Source organism: Rhea pennata, chromosome 6 (genome assembly GCF_028389875.1).
Source record: "Rhea pennata isolate bPtePen1 chromosome 6, bPtePen1.pri, whole genome shotgun sequence".
Lineage (NCBI taxonomy): Eukaryota > Metazoa > Chordata > Aves > Rheiformes > Rheidae > Rhea > Rhea pennata.
The window spans coordinates 16,389,106-16,408,323 of NC_084668.1; the positions used below are offsets into that span (position 1 = coordinate 16,389,106).

A 19,218-nucleotide genomic window follows, 5' to 3' on the forward strand; every position below is an offset into this window, starting at 1 on the left:
TGATCTGTTTAGACCACAGCACGTGGAAAATTGAATCAGAAGTTTTAGAGCAGGGAGTCTTTTTTTTTTTCCTCCTCACAAAACTTCCCCATGAAAGCTCACTAATTTTGCCACTTCAGTTATGTATGGATTCCTAAAGAGCTGTGCCCGTTTCCTTATCATGTTTAGTGACCTTAGGATTGAAAAAAGACAGAGGCAGTAGTTTGGAGGAGAGATCAAAGCTTTACATTACCCTCTTCTCTCCACTAAAATGGGGTTGCAGCTCCTTTGTAAGGTCTTTGCCTCCTGTCAGAGAGCATCAAGATCATCAGAGAACCAAAGCCTCTCAGACAGGTGCTGGACAGAACAACATCCTTATAGACAGTCTAAACCATAGCATGCTGCTGTAATATCTCTCCAGTCCAGATGATGCTAATTAAGCAGAAGTACCTGAATCTAATGGGCTTCCTTACCTCTGAGGCACTAATGGTACTCAGCAAAGGCTTGCAGCAATTAGCCCAGCTTCAGGTGTTGTCCCAGCAATAAATCAATAGCTGTTAAGGATAAATTATCCAGTTTTTAACACTCACACAGTTCTCCCCATCCCAAATCTTGACTTTCAATTGCTAATTTGCATGGGGTTTAATAAACCTCAGTGCTTTTGAACTCAGAAAAGAAGGTCTTCCGATGCTTTACCTGTTGTGTCTGTCTCAGTGATCTGCAAATGATCACTGAGAATCAGGCTTAAAGAGACCAGAGCATCAGCTCCAGCTTCCTCACTGCCAAGCCAGGATGTATTTGCTTGTGGGTGAGCAGTAAAGCAAAGAGGTTTGCAGGATCAGAGGAGAAGCTAGAAGAGTCCTCCATCCCTCGTGCCAACACAGAAGAGTCCCAGGAGGAGGAGGTTGGAGTTAATGGCACAACCCTAAACAAGTGGGTTTGCAAGATTCTGTTTTGCTGTAGCTTGTGTCCTGTAGGAGATCCCTTAATTCCTTTGAATTCTTGTCACCCATCTGCCCCTGGGGGGCATCTGCAGTCTCCAGTGGATGAACACATCTGAAAAGCTATGACAGGTTACAATACTATCATAGTCACACAACTTTTCATGCAGGAAGAAAATGAATGCAGAAATTGTCAAAGGAGAGGAAGAGCAGTTTCCCAGGAGCATTCCTCTGCTTACTCCCAAGCAGAACATGGGGCCTCTCTGGACCAGCCCCTGACAAACCTTTCTATAGGGCTCAGATGAAAAGATCACTGTGCACAGGGAAGAAAAAACCACACAGGTAAAATCCAGTTGCTCCCAGAAACAAAGATAGAAACTAGAATAAATAGACTTTGAAATATCTCTAGTACCTTTACCTGCAGAGGGTTCTTTGTGCTTATGGCAATGACGTGATACTTGTAGTAACACAGCTCGCAGCTCCAGCAGCCTCTCTCGCTAATCCATTTGATCAGACATGGCTGGTGTGTGCATTTCACCGATCCATCGCATCGACATGGGCTCAACAACTCCCCCTGAAACAGAGAGACAGCATCAGCAAGGCTCCCCTCCTCCCACAGCAACTGAACATGGCACAGCATGGTACAGCTAGGCAACCACATGCAGAAGCAGATGCCAGCCTAAGGATTCCCATCTTCTGCTCATTTGCCGTATGTCTCCTTTTACCTGACTTAGACAATCGTGCTGTGTCCATCAGTTTTCCCTGTAATAATTCCTGGCCAGTCTGAACAGAGTTTGACAGAGATGTAGAGGTCTCAAAGATTGAGGTCCTACGATTTTTCAGAAAGAGATGGGTGGGTAGATGAGAAACACCCAGTATCACTACTGAAGAAAAAGCTAGTTGAATACAACTCTTATTAGACCCAGAGAATCCACCCTAGACTGCAACAAGCAAACACAGTTGTGTCAGAAACTGCACACTGCTGTTTCACTGCTCAGACCTCCCGCTCTCTGCAACTTTTCTTTTAAAAATATTCCTGGTGGGGAAAGGCTGTAGACAGACTCTGCTGGAGACTGGTGTCCTACTCAGCCCACAACAGCTTCCTTGAAGTGAAGCAGGCAACAAGGAAGAGCATAGACACTGTGGCCTTTGGTCTTTCCGTGCGACTGAGTCATGCCAGACATGGTGGTGCTGTTCCTCTCCTGGAGCTGGACCGAGCCCAGCACCATGCAGTACCTTCCAGGAATTGCCAGGTGGTAGATGTTTGCAGTGCTAGACGCAAGTCTCTCTTTCTGAATGCTCCTGGACCGAGAGGAGTGAACCTGAACGTGAGTGTCAAGCATGTGCTCTGGATCCAGGTCTTTGTAGCCATAACTCAACAGGGAGAAGGTCCTCAAATTACACACCCCCCATCCACTTCCCCTGAGACAGCCCATTTCAGAAAAAGAGTCTTATATATGGATATATTGTGAGTCGGGCTACTTCCACTCTAGAAACAAGCAAGATGAAAAACAATCTATGTCCCAGTCTGTGACACATGCACACATTTATGAGTAGTGACCAAAGTATCCACCCTCCTGGATCTCTCTCTTGTTTCTGGTATAGCTTTAAACAGTGTCCAGGAAATCTCTATATTATTCTGATCCAAATTCTATAATCCTGTTCATCACAGGACTAAATTCACTTCTGTACACACCAGCTCAGGAGCTCATTCTACAGTCAAATGACTGTCACTTATGATGATGATTTGCCATCACTTATTTAGGGAAAAATAGAGCCATTACATTTTACTTCACACCTCTTAATGTTTAAAAGCTATAATATGGACCCCAACAGGGTATTTAGCCTAATCCAGAGTTTTAAAAGCTTTAAAGCTAGGAGTGTCTACAGGATGGAAAAGGGTGGCACCATAATTTCAGTGCTGGGGAGAGGATGCTTCCTCCTTACCCCTAGATCAAACCCTTGTTCTCCCTACTGTTACTGCTCATGGTGCACCAGGAAGACAGAGCCTGGGGACTGAGGCTGCAGGACACAGCACAAGATGTCCACCTTAGGTTGCCTTCCATTAGAAGAACAGATCCAGCTATTGCTAAACCCAGGGGAAAACTGCCTTAGATTTCAGGGATCTACATTAGGTTTGAAGACCCAATGAACAGAGAGCCACACTGGGTAAGAGTGATACTTTTGTATATGAAATCTAATGCAAAAGCATTAATCATTCCATTTGCTTCAGCTAGGTGACCTGAAAATGTCATTTTTGTAAAATTTTAGCAAAACTGTAAATAAGTTTATGCTACAAAGCCAGACTCCACTCTACATGTCACTAATTTTCATTACACACTGGAGGGGATGCGAAGGGAGGTCAATGGAGCAAGTAGGGTTTTAGGATTTCTGGATTTTTTTTTCCATCTGGAAAGGTGTGATAGGACAAGACAGGTCTATCTGGAGAAGGAAAATGGGAAACCATTAGATAGGAGGAAGGTGTGTGAGAAGGAGGAGCACTGATGTTTGATATTCAAACTGTCTGTGCAAGGTGTAACTGGAGGAGCTGGAATTCTGTTGTGTGTGTTTGTGCCCTTTGCTGGGGTCGTGATAGAAAAGCATAAGTACCAGAAGAAACTTATGTGAACACTTGATGCCAGCTAGAAGGCAAACAGAGAGGGATCAGGGCTTAGCACAGCATTCCCTCTCCCTCACCAGCTAAGCCTCTGCCTGCTGCATGCCCCTCTGCTCTGAGCTCTTGGGGGAAGTAGGGCAAGTGAAGTCCAGCTGGGAGGCAAACTCACACGTCATTTTTCCAGGCATCACCAGCGGTTCCCCTCTGAAAGATATCATGGCCAGCCTGGTACAAGCATTGCTGCTTCGTGGCTCTGGCCTAGGATCCTTTTCTCGATCCTCCTTGCTTTGCCAGCCTTGTATTTTGATGTGCTTCACTCCTCAGCGCACGAGTTTGATCCCAACACCTATGGCATCCCCAGCTCTGCAGCATCCCTGCCTTTCCGCCTCACCACACACCAGTGTCTCCTGTAGGGCTTAAAAGTGAATGACCTGGGTTTTGCTTAAAAAGCAGCAAAAGCACTGATGATGCAGGATCAAGAATGAGGCAGAATGGAGCAAACAAACAGTGACAACCTCCAGGCAAAGGCAGTGGATAAAAGCTGTAGTTGTAGCCTGCATTGTGCAGAGGGGCAGGGGAAGAGACTCATTGTAGGTTCTTTGGCTCTGTAATAAATGAACTGACAATATCTGAGCTCTTTTCTTCAGAGGCAGAAGATGTCCACATGTTTCCCACACTGCCGTGGGGACCCAGACCCCTTTCATAATCAGGAGTCTGTAACATAGATAGTCCTGCTGTCTCCTGCTATGACTCAGGACTGAATTGTGGAGTTTGGAACCCCCAATTTCTTGCTATTTTGCAAATCCAGCAAAAACATGATTTATCACCATTTTCTCCAGTCATGTGAAATATTATATCTTTGTGTGTAGTGCACAGCTATTTTTGCATACCGTGAAGCCCAATTCTGTACACAGCAGGCATTCATAAAAAAGTGCCAAATGCACACGCATACACATGCACTTACATACCACAGGAAAAATAAACACCAAGGGCATATTAAAGGAATAAATTCTTAGTAGAGTAAAGGAGAAATTCTCATCGCTGACTGCACAGTGAGCTCAGGAACAGTCCGCCAGCTGTGATTAATGCATGAAGAATTCACTTTGCAGAGACCTCTGCTAAAAACCACACACACAAAAGCAAGACTAAAATGAGACACAGATCACAGCAATTAGGGATGGAAATTACACCCCCAATGTCCATTTTTTTTTCAGTTTGTAGAAGATAGTTCTGCACAAAATATCCTCCAGTGCTCAAGCAGCAATGTTCCCACCAATTCCCTTTCGAACTATTCTCCAAAGGCCCTTTGAAGGGAGGGAATAATTCCCAACACTTATTTTTGCAATTTTCCTTTGTTCAATTACATCCTGTCATTCAGATCAGCCTAAGCAATGTTTCTGCTTTGCCAGCAACTAGTGGAGAAATGCTCCCTGGCTGCAGCTTTTAATAGATCCTCAGCTTGCTCTGTACCATCTTGTTCCCCCTTAAACAACCAAGAGGGCTTTGGACTCAGAGGCATCTCCCTCATGTTTTGTTATCCAGGTTTAAATCAGGGTATCAAGGGTGGTAAAACCAATGTTAACTGAAAGGGAATCAGGGCCCCAGATTCAACTATTACCCTGCCAACATATGGATAAAATACTGCTTGGTGGCTCAGATGCTGAGCTCTGAAAGGCCATGTGGGCCCCATCACTGGGAGAATATTGTCCCTGCTAATGTTTAGCCCAGCCATGCCTCCTGCCTAGCCCATGTGCGAGATCTCCTGGGGTCCCCCTCCACTGCCTAAATGAACTGGCGGGGACAGAACCGTCCTCATTTAGGAGTTTCTATGACTTTGCCAGAAATCAGCGCATGGGCCTAATTCTGCCAGCTGCCTGAAATTAACTGGAAAAGCAGTTGCCTCAGAAAGCAGCCTTTTCAGATAACTGCAGACAAACAGGAATGATATTGCTGGAGATGAACTGGGAGTCTGGGTTTGTTCCAGCCCTGTCCTCTCTTTATGAAATCCCAATCTGTGTCCATTGCAATACGTCAAAGTGGGTAATGATTATCTGGGCCCTGCTATTTTAAGCCTTCTGGGAGGGGTTCTGAGGAGGGATGGAAAAAATTATTGCTAATGTGAGCTTCTGATGCTTGGTATATCCAGAGAGAAAATAACTATATCAGGATCAGCATACTGATACTGGTGTTTTACCCAGCCATTTTATTTGCTATTTAACAGGCTCATCTGTGATACTGGGACTCCATCCGCACATTGCTACCGAAGCTGAAACTCTCGCACACAGCAAGCAGTTACAGGAAGTGTTTCCCAGGCCTATTCTTTTAACTACAAATAATAATGATTTTCCCCTTTTATGTCCCTTTCAGACAGGGGACTGTCTAACCTGGTTTAGCTCCAGGTCTCCTTCATACTTGGTCTGACAGACACAGCTGAAGAACAAGCAGAGTCCCGGGCACAGCCCAAACCTCCCAGCCTTTGGATATTAAGGTGCAAGCCTACCTGGTCTCCTGGAGACAGCAGAGCCATTTGGCCAGCCTGCTGTCTTCCGGGCTCTCCCAGCTCCAGCTGCACCCAGTGCAGAGCTCTCTGGCCTCCTATATCTGCTTCTGTGATCCCTCCTTATACTAGCTCAGCTGGAAAGAGTCAATGTTCTACTACTGCAACTATTAAAGCAGGCATTTTGAAAAACAGTGCCAACTGTACAGCAAACTGTGATGGCTGGTGGTGATCTTAACACTTGCAGATTTTTCTCAACTGTGTGTTTTGCTTGCTCAGACACAGAAAGGAGCATCATTCATTAGTGTCATCAGCAGGATCAGTGCCACAGACAGACCAGGGCAGTGAGAAGAAGCTGGAAGAGTTGCCCACACCATGAGGGCTACAGCCTCTCTCTGGATATGTATGTGCAGCTTCTATTGATCACAGAGTAGCTGCACACATGGCTCTGACTGCTAGCATTAATCTGAGTTTGTCTTGTTTGGAAGAAGGAAACTGGGAATATTTAATTTGAGGTCTTCAATTGAGTCTCCTAAATACACTTAACTTCACATTGAATTTAAATGCAATGGGAAGTTTTATTATGGCAAATAAATGCCAAATGATTTCTATATTAAGAACATAATTACAGAGGAATTAACTCTGATGGCAAAGAGAAACCCATTGTTACATAGCTGGTAAACTTCAATAAATATGTACTAATGATCACTCTGTCTTTACACATGCTTACAGGAGCTGCCCCTCCATCCTTTTAAACACACACTTTACTATAAGCATCTCAGATGCTTCCAGTGAGTACTCGCCTGTGTATGAACAGTGTGCTAGCCAGCAAGAGACAACAGGAGACACATAATAAGTACCTCTGAAAACCTGAAGTCATGTATTTCTATTATGCCTTCCCTCTGAGCCATTTAAAGCGTGTATATATATATATATATTGTATAAGACTCCAGCATTGTGGCCCCAGCAGGAAGAAGGCTTATGTTTGCTATGGTGCCAGGACAGCCCAGCACAGGGGACGCTTATCCTGCTGCTCATGGTGGGAGCCCTCCTGGGACCTGCATAACCTCCTGCAGGGCCCTAGCATGATGTCAACCAGGTGAGCGACAAGGCTGCAGGGAGCCTTGGCCGGACATGGCAACGGCACATCAGCAGAGTGGAGGGCCAGAGCCAGCTACTGTGCTGGCAGGACAGCAGCAAGGATCAAGGCCCTACTCCCAAGTAGCTGAGGATCACTGCACAGAGAGAGTGGTTATGGTGGGTGCACTTATCCCAGCTCTTACAGGAACTGCTGGACTTCATTGCTGGCCTGCTTCTGGGATGGAGCCAAGAAGCCAAATTATCCTGAAGGACAGAGGAAAAAAACCCAAACCACCCAAAGTGCCAACAGGTGGATCAAGAAAGGATCTGTGTTTCAGCCGGGTGGCAGAAGAAGATGATTACATCTGAGAGAGGTGGTGGGGGCAAGGAGTTGGTTCAGGCAGCCACAGCCTTGTGACAGTCCCAGGTGTTGCTCCATACCAAGCCTGTGATGCACCCACCAGGAGGTGAGAGACGTCTTTGGAGGGGGGAGCAGGGGTCTCCTGGCTGGGGAGGTCCATAAAGCATGGTGAAATTATGTGATTTCAAAAAGAATTCCTCTGGTGTCTTTGCAGTTCCCCTGCTGCTCCTGAGTGTGACCTATTGGCCACCTCTGTGGCTGGGACTGGCCAATGCCACAGCTCCCATCTTGAGCTGGGCACTTGCCTGGCAGGCAGGGACAGTGCTGCTCGGTGCTGGGGCCAGGTTGTATCTCTGTGCCCTGGTGGTGCTCAGCTTCAGTGGGCAATGAGTGCCCTGGCCCCAGTGGGGACATGCAGCTCTGTGCAGGACAGGAGAAAAATCCAGTTCCAAATGATTATTCCTGTTGCTCAGTGGTGGCAGCAAAGAGTGAGGACAGCAGAAACCATTCAGTGAAGACTTTGTGAGGAGGATTTGAATGAGGGTTTTATAGGCTTTCGTGATCACACTGAGGCATGAGGATAGCTCTTCTAGGCTGCTTGCATCATCTGTTGGCGTAACACCAGTTGTGGGATTTGGTGGCCAAATGGCCCCACACCCTGCAGCCAGGGCTGTAACCCCTCTAAGCCTTGCTTTGAAGGATGACCATCACCCTCTTGCTTGGGGGCAGATGGTGGGTTAGGCAAGGTGATTGGGTTTAGTGAGGAGACAAGGACTTACCAAGTCCCAGCAGAGAGAAATCTCCAGCCTGCAGCTGCCTGGCCAAATTTCCTGGCTTAAGATCTTGGCCTGGGAACGCTCTGCGGCAGGACCTTCTCTCAGGAGGGCTCTGGCACAGTGAAGTGTGGGGGGTCCCTTTTGGGGGCCTCCCAGCACTTACAGGTGAACAACCCCAACTGGTGTGGCAGTCCAGGGGCTTTGAGATGGGTGCAAGGGGGCACAGATCTGTTGTTTTGCAGTTATCTGCAATTTTTGATCGGTATTAGCTGCTCTGGCAGACCTACAAGTGTGGCATTTATTTCTGGCAGGGCTATAACCTAGCAACAACACCCAGGCATCCCTCGCCTGCAGGAGGGATAAAGCCTTAACCTCCCCAGGATGGGGTCACAGACACACAGGCTTATTTTAGGGCTGTCTGGAAATGTGGGTGCTGGGCAGGGAGGGATACGTTTCACAAGGTCCTGGGCTAAAACAGGATGTTTGCTCTGGAACGAATCCTGTCTGAAAAGCCATCACATTCATAGAAAAATGCTGGGTCCTCTGAAAGCAGCACAAATTGCCTTTCCACCATTGCATAGAAACTGCCTTCCGCAGCACCTGTGAAGAGCAGGGCTCTTCCCCTGTTGATGTCAGAGCTCTGAGGCTGCCAGACTTTATTCTATTTATTTATTTGTGCATCTTTGATGAAACCCATGTTTCCTGCTGGTGAGCACAGCAAGGCAAAGGTGCGTCAGGGCGCGGGACCATCTCGGCTCCCCCCTCACCGGGTGACGTGGCTCACTACATTTAAGAGCCTGGAGGCAGGCTGTGACGTTATCCCTTTGATGAACTGTCTCCAGAAGTCACCGGCTCACAGCGACATTAGGGCTTTCTCTGCACTGGGGCACACTTAGATCAATTCTGCTTTACCAGCTAGGACTTACAGCCTTTAAAATAATGCTTGACACCCCTTTCCCTCGTGATATTTGGCTAATGTCTAAAATTCAGTGCTTTTGCTGCCCTGATGTATTATCTGATGCCCAGAGAGATAAGAAATATGCTAGCACCTAGGATACTGCAGGCACCTATGGAGGGGGGCTATGGCTAAAGTTTCTCCCAGATGTGTCCCTGTCATTTTAAAATATGATGGCTGCAGCCTTTTCTGCCAGAAGGGCAGGATGGGGCCAGCTCTGCAGTCTCCTTTCTCAGGAGAAGTCGTCCCACCAGTATCACCAGTGACCTGAATTTCCAGCTGAGCAGCTGCTGCTCGCAGCCCTTGGCTTTGCAATGGCCAAGGGGAATTTTAAGTGATCTCTAGTCCTTCTTTCTGCAGCGTTTTGCTGCCTGTCAGCCCAGCGAAGTAGCCTGTCACCACAGCTGGGACGGACAGAGAGACGCACAAATCTGGTGGGGGGAAACTGAGAATATAGGGGCAGGATTGGCGGGGTGGGGGAGGAGAAAGGGAGATCTTCCATTTTCTGAGCCTTGTAGATCCCGACTCTGGGATTTCCAGGCACTGGCGAGTTTTGCCCGTGTAATAAGCCAAAAGATGTAAAGTTCCTTGAAGGCATATGACTCTGGAGGCTCAGTTTTGTCATAGGCACAGAGCAGGCAAAACCCCGGTGCCGTCATGCCCAAGGCTGCTGCAGTGATTTGGGGGAGAGGCATCTGACCTGTTTGCATCCAGGAATGCTCCAGGGGGACCCTGAGCCGTGATGTGGCATTTGCCACCCCATTCAAACTAATCGCCCTGCTCCTCCTATGCCACCTCCGAATGAGATGCTCAAGGGCAACTCCTGCAGGGCTGCCCTGTGTGCCCACAAGATCCTCTCCACTTACTAACAGCTATGGGTATCACATCAAAAAAGCCTGATGGCAGCCACTGTACTCTGCCTTTCCCACGGGGTAAGTGCAGTGCAAAGGACTCAGCAACACCGGAGCAGGGATGAGTCTCCTCTGCATACAGATCAGCACTTGCCCTGTTAGGGTCCAGGAGGAAGGATGGCCTTTTTCTCTCTTAATTGCTAGAGCTTAAAGGAGCTCTGCAGGGCAGGAGGGCTGAGAAAAACAAACGAAGATGAGGAATGAGAGGTTAGAAAGAAAGAAACAAGGGAGAAGAGGCCTAAGAAGTCCTTGGCATGGAAAGCCCAATGCATTAGGGAGCAGCAGTTCGGTCTCCATCAGACAGGAGCCTCCGCGCTGCAGTGACTCATCATCAGAGCAGTCTGGAGCCGTGGCTTTGCTGCATGGCTCTGGCTGGGCTCCTTCACTGATTTTCAGGGGAAGGTGATTGAATGCAACTCCTTGGAGCTTAATGTGAGCTGTCAGGTAGCTGGGGCACATTTGTGCAATGCCTTGGAAACAGAAAAGCAAAGCAGAAACGTTGTGGAGTTTAATGGGAAATATTAGGACGTGCCTCTACCACTTCCCATAAAGAAAAAAGGAAAAAAAAAAACACCTTGATCTAGGCAAGGGCTATTTCAATATTCAAATGTCAGTAACTTGCCAATGTATTTGCTCACAGGCAAGCAAAAGCCACTAGTCCAGAGCACATCCCTGCCACCCCTGGTAAAGGCCAAAGGGAGCTGTTGCAGGTAGGACCAGGTATTTAGTGGGTTAACATCAATTCTCTTTAATGAGAAGTACTTTAAAGTTAAATACATTTTTTTTTTCAGGAAGCAGAGAATCACAGGTATTTTTTGTGCAACAAGCTACAGAGAATTTTAACACCCTGGTTTCAGGCCAGTGAAAGGTGAAGAGCAGAAAGTGCTAAGATATAAATCTCATTCAGCTATGAAAGGGGCACAGCATGGAAAGCTGCCCTTATGCCCTGGGTTGCTATGGGCTGGTACTCATCCAGCACAGCCATTGCCATCTGCATGAGAAGGAGCACTGTCCCTAGGGATCCATTCAACTGAGCTAAAGATAGCTGAGATTCATTTCTGCATGCAGCTCTTGCCAACTGATAAGAAAGGAGATTCCTCTGAGCAGGAGTGCTGACCCATCAGTTAACCTCAGAGCAAATTACACGGAGGATTATAATAGCTGGTGATTAAAATAAGTCAAAAAAACCCCAAAACAAAACAGAAAAGGTGTTTATTGATGGAGATGGAAGCCAGACATGAAGTTCAGAGCAAGAGGTCACCTCCTGGCAGCAGAGCAGTGAGGGACCTACTGGTTTCATGCCAGGTTGGGCAAAGCTGTTCAGTGGGCAGCGGCATGAGGCTGTTCCCACCAGGAAGGAAGCTGTGGTCAGAGAGGAGGTGCCTCCTGCCATGCCACTGCTGACAGCTGAAAGCAGCTTGCTGCCACTGCTGAACCTTGTGAAAGGAAATGGGAATGATCAAGCTTTTAGGAGCAGTAACCCCCCTGTATTACATGAGCCCTTGTGGAGAGAGATCTGCACCTCTGTGAGATGAGGTGTTGGGGTTTCCTTTGCACAGATGGGAGGAGATTGCCTAACTTCAAGGTGACTGGAGGTTGGAGGTGAATTTCCCCTCCTCTGCCCCCTGAACCAAGCTTTCTGCTTAGCTCCTTTGCAGCTCCACCATCATGTTAATCCAGGATCAGCTTCCTGGAGTAGCCAAACTCCAAACAAATTAATTTCCTAAAATCAGAAAACACCCTGCCTGGAGATGAAAACATTTTTTTAAGAACCTCAGTGCCTACTCAATAGAAATGACAGCTGATAGACCGATGGTTTCTTACATAACTAGGCAAACACTGCAAAGGAACATACCACTGACTACATGCAACATTGCCAGAGTTGTGCCTGCTTTGCCCATATCCCACGACTAGTCCCCTGTCCTGTTCCTGTTTCCCTGGCATGGCAGAGGTATGTACAAGCCGTTCCCAGCCGCACATAAACGCATTGCAGAGCCCCGCCGTTGCTCCACTGTGCAGCCTTGCTCCGGCCGCTGTTGCATGCAGGCTCTTGGCCAGTCTCAACCACGCTGCCAAAACATGATGAGAAAACAGTTGTAAAGATCTGTTCCACAGGAGGAAACCCAAACCTTGCCTCAAATACTGAATAACAGAAGCATCTCAGGAACTATATCTGCTTATTAATAGTCCAAGAAGCAGAGAGTAAATATGAAGTGTCTATAGTGTGTATTACAATATAAAGATCAAATTGGGAACAATTTGCTTTTCTATCTAAAGAAGGATTTGCACAAGAAAAATAACTTTGCTTAGGTGTCCTAGAGCCCACTTCATCCTAATGTCGCTGAACATGTTTTTGATTAGCTGATTTAAGTGATTCTTACTAAATGTTGCTCAGTTGCAAGGAATCAAAAGCCAAGCATCTCAAATATCACCTGCTGTGCCTCATCAGGTGTGATAATAGCAACGATTAAATAAAGAGCCTTCAGTGCATAGAAATCAGAGTGCTATGCATGTGAAATCAAGATACCTGAATACCCCTGACCGCTTGGGTGTTAGAGCCCATTCAGCTCCAGAGCTGTGCTGAATGCAGAGCGGGAGCTGTCTCAGCTTCTAAGGGGAAAAGAGGTGTCCTAGTCTGTAGCTCTTGGGACTTTCACCCTAAAGTATTGAAGCTTTAAATGTCTGCTGGAGATTTACTCTAGATGATACTCATTTTCTAAGGCACAATGATCTAGTCTATTCTGAACGAGAAATCTGTTGCTTCATTCTGGTTCTTCTTAACTGTAAAATAAAAATATTTCAGCCAATATGCAGATTTATTCTAAGTGAAATGCAAGAATGAGCCGTATTCTGCTCTCTGGGATGCTGGGGTAAATATGATGCGTCTCCATGGAGCCGAATAGCTCTTCAGCACAAATCAAGTGCCCTTAAGTTATGGCTGTTGTAATAAATTTTCAACCAATTAAAGAGCTATTCCATTAAGATTTTTTTATACAGGTGGCTTTTTCTAGTGAAAAAGTCTCAGCTAAATAGAATTCTTCTAAATATACCACTTCTTTTTCATGAAAAAAAAAGATACTAGTTATTCCTTATTACCTGTAATCCTTGGGGATCTTCACCTTTCTACATCTTCAATCCTCATCAGATCCATCAATGCGTATTTTAAAAGTTCAAAGTATAAAGTCAATGCTTTCAGCGTGCAAGTACCATATAATGCAATTCTTATCAGAGCTGTGCTCATAATTCAGTAAATTGAACTTTGCAGCTACTTCCCTGGGAAGCTGTTCATAAAGATACTCAGCTAATGGCCATTTCAGAAAACATTATGCCATCAGCCGCTAAAAAGCAGTCATGGAAAATCCACAGAAATGGATGCTGGTTAGACTGTCCAGATGATGGATCCTACTTTGAAAGATAGTGAAACAAACAGAGCAATAGACTTCTTCATCTTTTCTTTTTTTCCTGAGAAAACTGAAAATCCTTTCAGTATGAGGGTTTCTGTAACATTTGCCTCCTCTTCCCACTTTATTTGTGACCGATAAAATGGCCAGGTGGCACTGGCAGCATAACAGCAGCAAAATGCCCACTTCCAAAACCGCAACAGCTGTTGACAAGCTGCTTCTTGCAGGTACCATCAGTTTTCACTGATGAGGGGAGAGGAAACTGGTGGTACACTAGGATTTTTGGGTTCCTGTTTGTCATAGTAACCACAAATGACCACTAGCCAGAGTAGTAGGGGTAGGAACCAAGGGAGCTGAGTGCACCTGAAAAAAGTGGAATCTGATAGCAATATGAGGATGGAAATCCAGAGTGGATTTCCAGTACTCAAAGACAGCAGGCAGAAGAAAAAGTTATTGTTAATGGTAATTTGGAAGGTCAGTGAGCCCAGCCAAGTTTGTTGAAACCTGTGCTGCTGTGCTGTGAGCTGTACATGTAGATGTACACTTCATGTACATGTACATGAAGTTGCATTAAGTGCAGCTCAATGAGTTTAATTTCCATTTCTGGAGATAAGGGTTAGTCCATGCTCTCGAGAAAGCCCTGTCCTTCTGCCAGGGCTCAGCATGCAGGGTGCACCCAGGTGGCTGTGTCATGGATGCTGTGAGAAGAGCCTCCAGCTGTGGGACTGCAGTGGTAACTCTTGTTGCTTGTGGCTGCTGAGCTTCAGGGTGCACCCCAAAAGCTATGGCCTTCAGGGAGAAACCAGCATTTCCCAGCTCAGCTGATGGTCTGGAAGGAAGGGCTGCCCAAGTGGGGTCTGCATGGGGTTTATTACAAAGGAGCTTTTGCTCATCCATCTGGGTTGGTTCAGAATTGGCAACCTGGAGAAGAAAAGCTTCCAAAGCTATTTGTTTCTCTTTTCACTTTGGATAGCATTGAGATGAAGGCCACCACTGAATGATGGACCTGAGTGCACCTGGTCCAAGCTGAAACAGAAGCATTTGGTGCCCCAGGGCACTGTGGTGCAAGGTTAAAAGTGGAAGCAGCAGAGGGGCAATGAAGTGGGAAAAAGCACTTCTGACATGGAGTTGCCATGGTGGCTAGGTAACAACGATATAAAGTAATGACAGCAGTTTGCTTATTTTTAGCTTTGGTAATGCTGCAGGACTGAACTGTTTCATTAAGAATTGGCCTGATCTGCTTTTCTTTTCTGCCTCCCAGACTTGAGGAGAAGAATACGCAATTACAAAGTTCACTCATGTAGAGCCCTTCAATTACTAGGAAACTCTGTTACGGCTTTTCCAAACATTATGAGATTCATGCAGTAGGACATGACATCTGAAGTAATTCATTTTTCATCTGCCGATTAGCAGAAATTAAAATGGTTCTCAGAACATCCCAATTTATGTGAGATCAAGTTCCTTACTACTAGAGTGTCTTAGTGGGAAAGTCATTTCTTTTTAAAGACCCAGGCAACCCTGCAAGCAGAGATGCTGCACAAAAGTATGCCAAAGAGGTAGTGAAGGGAAGAATACAGACCCTTAGGAACCATGGGTGATGGAGCTCTAGAGCCCTGCCTTCAAATCCTGCCATAAGGTCACTTAAATGTTTGGCATAAAGTCAAAATGTTTGCTGGCATAAATGTAAACTGGAGGCAGAGACACCTGCTTTGGAAACGATGCAGTGACAGAATGAGGCGGAACAGGCTTTACCGGCAACGATCTAAAAACTAGCTGTAAATTTTAAGTTTTTGCTCATCAGTTATCTGCTGATCCAGTTGGTTAAGTGGCAGTAGAACAACTGTCTGCAAGATGCAGTCGTGTAGCGATGATGGATGCTGTGCGAGAACCCAAACGGGCAGAGCAAACAGCAGCTGCTAACACTGCTCTAAGGGGGTCCGGGGAAAGAGCCGGAGGGCTGCGGTAGGGGAGGTGTCCGCAGGGCTGGCAGTGAGCAGTCCCGCCTGGAGGAGTCAGCAGTGGTCAGACCAAGGGGCAGGAGGAAAACAGGGAGTCCTGAACTGTTTGGCAATGGCGAGAGTGGTCACGTTGCCTGTACACTAGCGCTTTACTTTAAAGGTATCCTGAGTGGTGGAAAAGTAGGTGAAGTCCCCCGGGGAAAAGAAAGGATTAAGAGGAGGGCAAGAGCGTTTCTGCCAACTCCCCACGCCATAGGCTGCGTTGCTGCTCTCAGTGATGGGCCGTGTCCTCCCCCCACAGCAGGGAGCACGGTCCAGATCTCATAAAAACATAGGCCTGCTTATTCAAACTGCAGCCAAAATAAAATATAAGAAAGGAGAAGAGGCGGTTTAATCCCCAAATCCCTTTGGCTAGCACAACAACTTTCCAGATGAGCGAAGCTGGAGAGGATGGAGCCAAAGTTACCATCAGCACTGGCTGCACTGCCCCTGGGGGAAGCTGCACAACTCAGATCCTGATTTTCCAATGCTACCCTAGCCCAAGACCTCCTGTATATGCAACTACTCAGATTCATGTGTTTCAGTCTGCCTGCAATGTGTTTTCCTGCTCCAGCTGGGGAATTCACTCAGCTGCCCCTTTTGCAAGCAGAGTATGAAACAGTGAGGACAGGTAGGTAGAAATGTGTGTACGAATAGCAGTACCATCACTGAAGTGGGCTACAGAGGCTGACTTCTGTTTCTGTCTTGTAGTCTTCCTTTTGCACCAGAATAATGTCAAGTTTACTCTGTGCGTAAGAGTGAAATGCACACACACACACACACAGGCATGCGTATATATAAACACAGGGTTCTGAGGTTTTGGCACTGTCAGTGTGAAGATATTAAGCATTACATAAGGTTGATTTATTATCTGACTCTGCAATAACCTTTTGAAGATCTACTGATTGGCAATTTGCATATTAACAGATATATCAACATTGAGGCAATGTCAAATGTTACGGGCAGCTATGTTCCACTCCAGAGGTGGATGAATTTCAAACTGTGGCCAAAAGGAAAAATTCATTTGTATCCTTCAGCATGAAAGGTGCTCTTTGAAATATGCATTATTAGCTTCTCTGTAGTTGTTCTTTATTGTGCTTTATCAAATTGCTTCTCCTACCCCCTCCCCATAGGATTTGCTATGTCAGGTAACAGAAACTGTTTCTGTCATGTGAGGTATCTCCCATCATACCTGGATTAGTTTATTTAATTGAATGCATTGCAGCCAGTCAGACTGGGTTGTGATGGGCCTTTCTGTAACCTGCTTAAGCTAGAGAATAGCCTGCCTTCCTCTTAAACAGCACAGCTCCTCCCTGACACCTTACAGCTCTCTTAGCAAGTGGTGCTCACCGCACAGGGAAGGCTTGAGCGTGTCTGCTCCTCCCTGGGCATTTCTTTTGCCTTTGTAATGAAGCCAAAGACCCAAGCAGCAAAACAGGTGCTCAAACTGCTCTCAGGCAGTTTTGGGAATAAAATCAAGGACTCGCCGAGTGAAAACCGCAGGCCTCTGTCACTCGAACTAGAGACTCAGCAGCTGTTACTTAGCAGCATTAAGGTTTTTATTGTCTTTCTAATCTGCAGTCAGCTATTAGTAAGGCATCGTCCTTCACACCCACTAAGCCCACTGCACTGCACATTTAGGTGCACCAAGCAAAGAGCAACCTGCAAATGTGCCCTTCTGACCGCCTTCTTCCCCAAAGATGACCTGCCATCTTCTAGCAGGGCCATTTACTCTTCTGCTGTTATTCAGGTAGCAGGATGTCTCTCTAGGAGGGCAGATATCTGCCAAGCCCATCAGCCAGATGCAGCTCAGCGTCTGTCACATGCTATTAAATCAAAACCTCTTTGCTGCTGAAACTGCTTCATTTGAGACACCAGAGGAAAAGATGGTCTGAAAGCACGTGGGCACCCAGAGAGCTCAGCAGCACCCGGGTAATGGTGGTGCACCCTGTGTGTTAGATGAAATGATCTCACTGTGCATCTGACGGCAAAGCTGGCAGGTTGCTTCCCATGCAGTCCTGGCAGCCAGGAAGATGTGCCCATTAGAGCTACATGCGGACAGACTATATTTCCACCATGACTGTTTTTGCACCAGTTGTCTAAATCCACAGCTGGCGGCTAGAAGCTCCTCAATATCTGTGGCCTCCTGGGTTCAAGGAAAATCAGCAACTCTTCCACCTCCCACCCATGGGGACACACAGGAGCTGGGCAGCTCATCATCATGACTATCCTGCTGATCACTCAGTGCTGTTGTCAGGAATGTTTGAACAAATATCTCATACTGTTTCTGCACAGGCAAGATATTAGAGCCATCCTTTCGGTTTCTGTTTTTTAAGATGTATCTGTGTCACTGGAGTGCAGCTCAAGAAGCAGAGCTGTCCCTTCCGGTTTTCCTTTCTTCCTGCATTTAATGCCCTTATTTAAAGGACACTTTTCAACTACCAGACACCAAAGATAGGCTATAGTGGGATCTGTGGCTGCTTCCCGAGTGATACCAGCATCTCAGGCAGGTGGTCTGCAAGAGAGTCACTGGCTGGAGCACCAGGAAAGGCAGAGGAAGGAGGGATGCTGGTCTCATAGCTTTATCTGGAGTGTTAGCAGTGTATGACAGACTGGGGTGAAGGTCAGCTGAGAATGAGTGTAAAGAACTGCTGAGACTCAAAGAAAACTTTTTTTTTTTTTTCTGAGTCAGTTGGCCTTGAAGAACAGGACTGGAAGTCCCAGGAGCTGAGATCTTTTAGTGTGGCATTTCTGGGCTTTGTCATGCCACCAAGATTTTAAGAGGTTTTTGAAAATTCCTACTTTTTTTCAGCCTTCCCAGAAATGGAGTTGCTAGAGAGATGAGCACAGAAATGATCGCTATTCACAGATGCGTATTACCTGGAAGAAGTCCCACTAATTGTTAAGATTTGTGTTCAGAGCAGAGTAGTGTGTAATCAGCTACTCATCTGCTCTTCGGTGCTGAACACTGTGAAGTTGTGTCTGCAGAGCTGAAAGCATTCAGGCAAGACTAAAGAAACTCATTACCCAGCCATCACCCTCCACGGATACACTCCTGGAATGAGAAATAGCTGTGGGAGCTGCGATCGCTTCCTGTGGGCCTGGATTCACCACAGCAGGCTGTGTCGTGGTGGGAGGAAGGGGTCGCGGTCCCGGCTCTTCTCTCTGCAGCTCCGCCAATGATGCACTGTTGGATTTTGGGGCAATCTCCATGCTGGGATCCTCTGTCTCTGTACTGGGGATAATGACTCTTATCCATTTCACACAGCCGAATGGAGACTTCATTCATCAGCATTTGTGGAGTGCTTTGAGATCTTGAATAAACAAGACTGTTGAAGTGCAAATGATTGAACGTGGCCAGCCACAAGTCAGGGTGGAAAACGAGTTTTGCTGGCATGAATTAGCTGCTCCAGCAATCAGAGCATGTTCCCAGTTTTGAGTATTGGAGGCAGCCCGTGTCAGCCCTGGAGCAAGGTCCCAGCCCTGCAGCAGCCTTGTGGACCTGCAGGCATATTTATCTGTAAGATGTCCTTCAGGACCTCTTGCCAATGTTATGCAAAGGGGAACTGAACCTTTCAGGGAAAAGAAATTTTTCTACTACTGCCTATCCTTGTGGTCAGGAGGGCTTTTGTTACTGAGTACATTTGCACATAAATCCTCAGTTTGACTTTTGTGCCCTTGTTTAGAGGAATGGGCAGTGAGA

The 19,218-nt window shown here is 46.6% G+C and overlaps 1 protein-coding gene across 1 annotated transcript in view; it reads right to left on the reverse strand.

Annotated features, from left to right (window-relative positions):
• Positions 1-19,218, reverse strand: part of MARCHF4 (membrane associated ring-CH-type finger 4) — a 109,235-nt gene that overhangs the window by 31,785 nt on the left and 58,232 nt on the right. Inside the window, exon 2 of the mRNA XM_062579056.1 lies at positions 1,339-1,494. Within this exon, the coding sequence (XP_062435040.1) occupies positions 1,339-1,494 (156 nt within the window). The remainder of the gene's footprint in view (positions 1-1,338; positions 1,495-19,218) is intronic.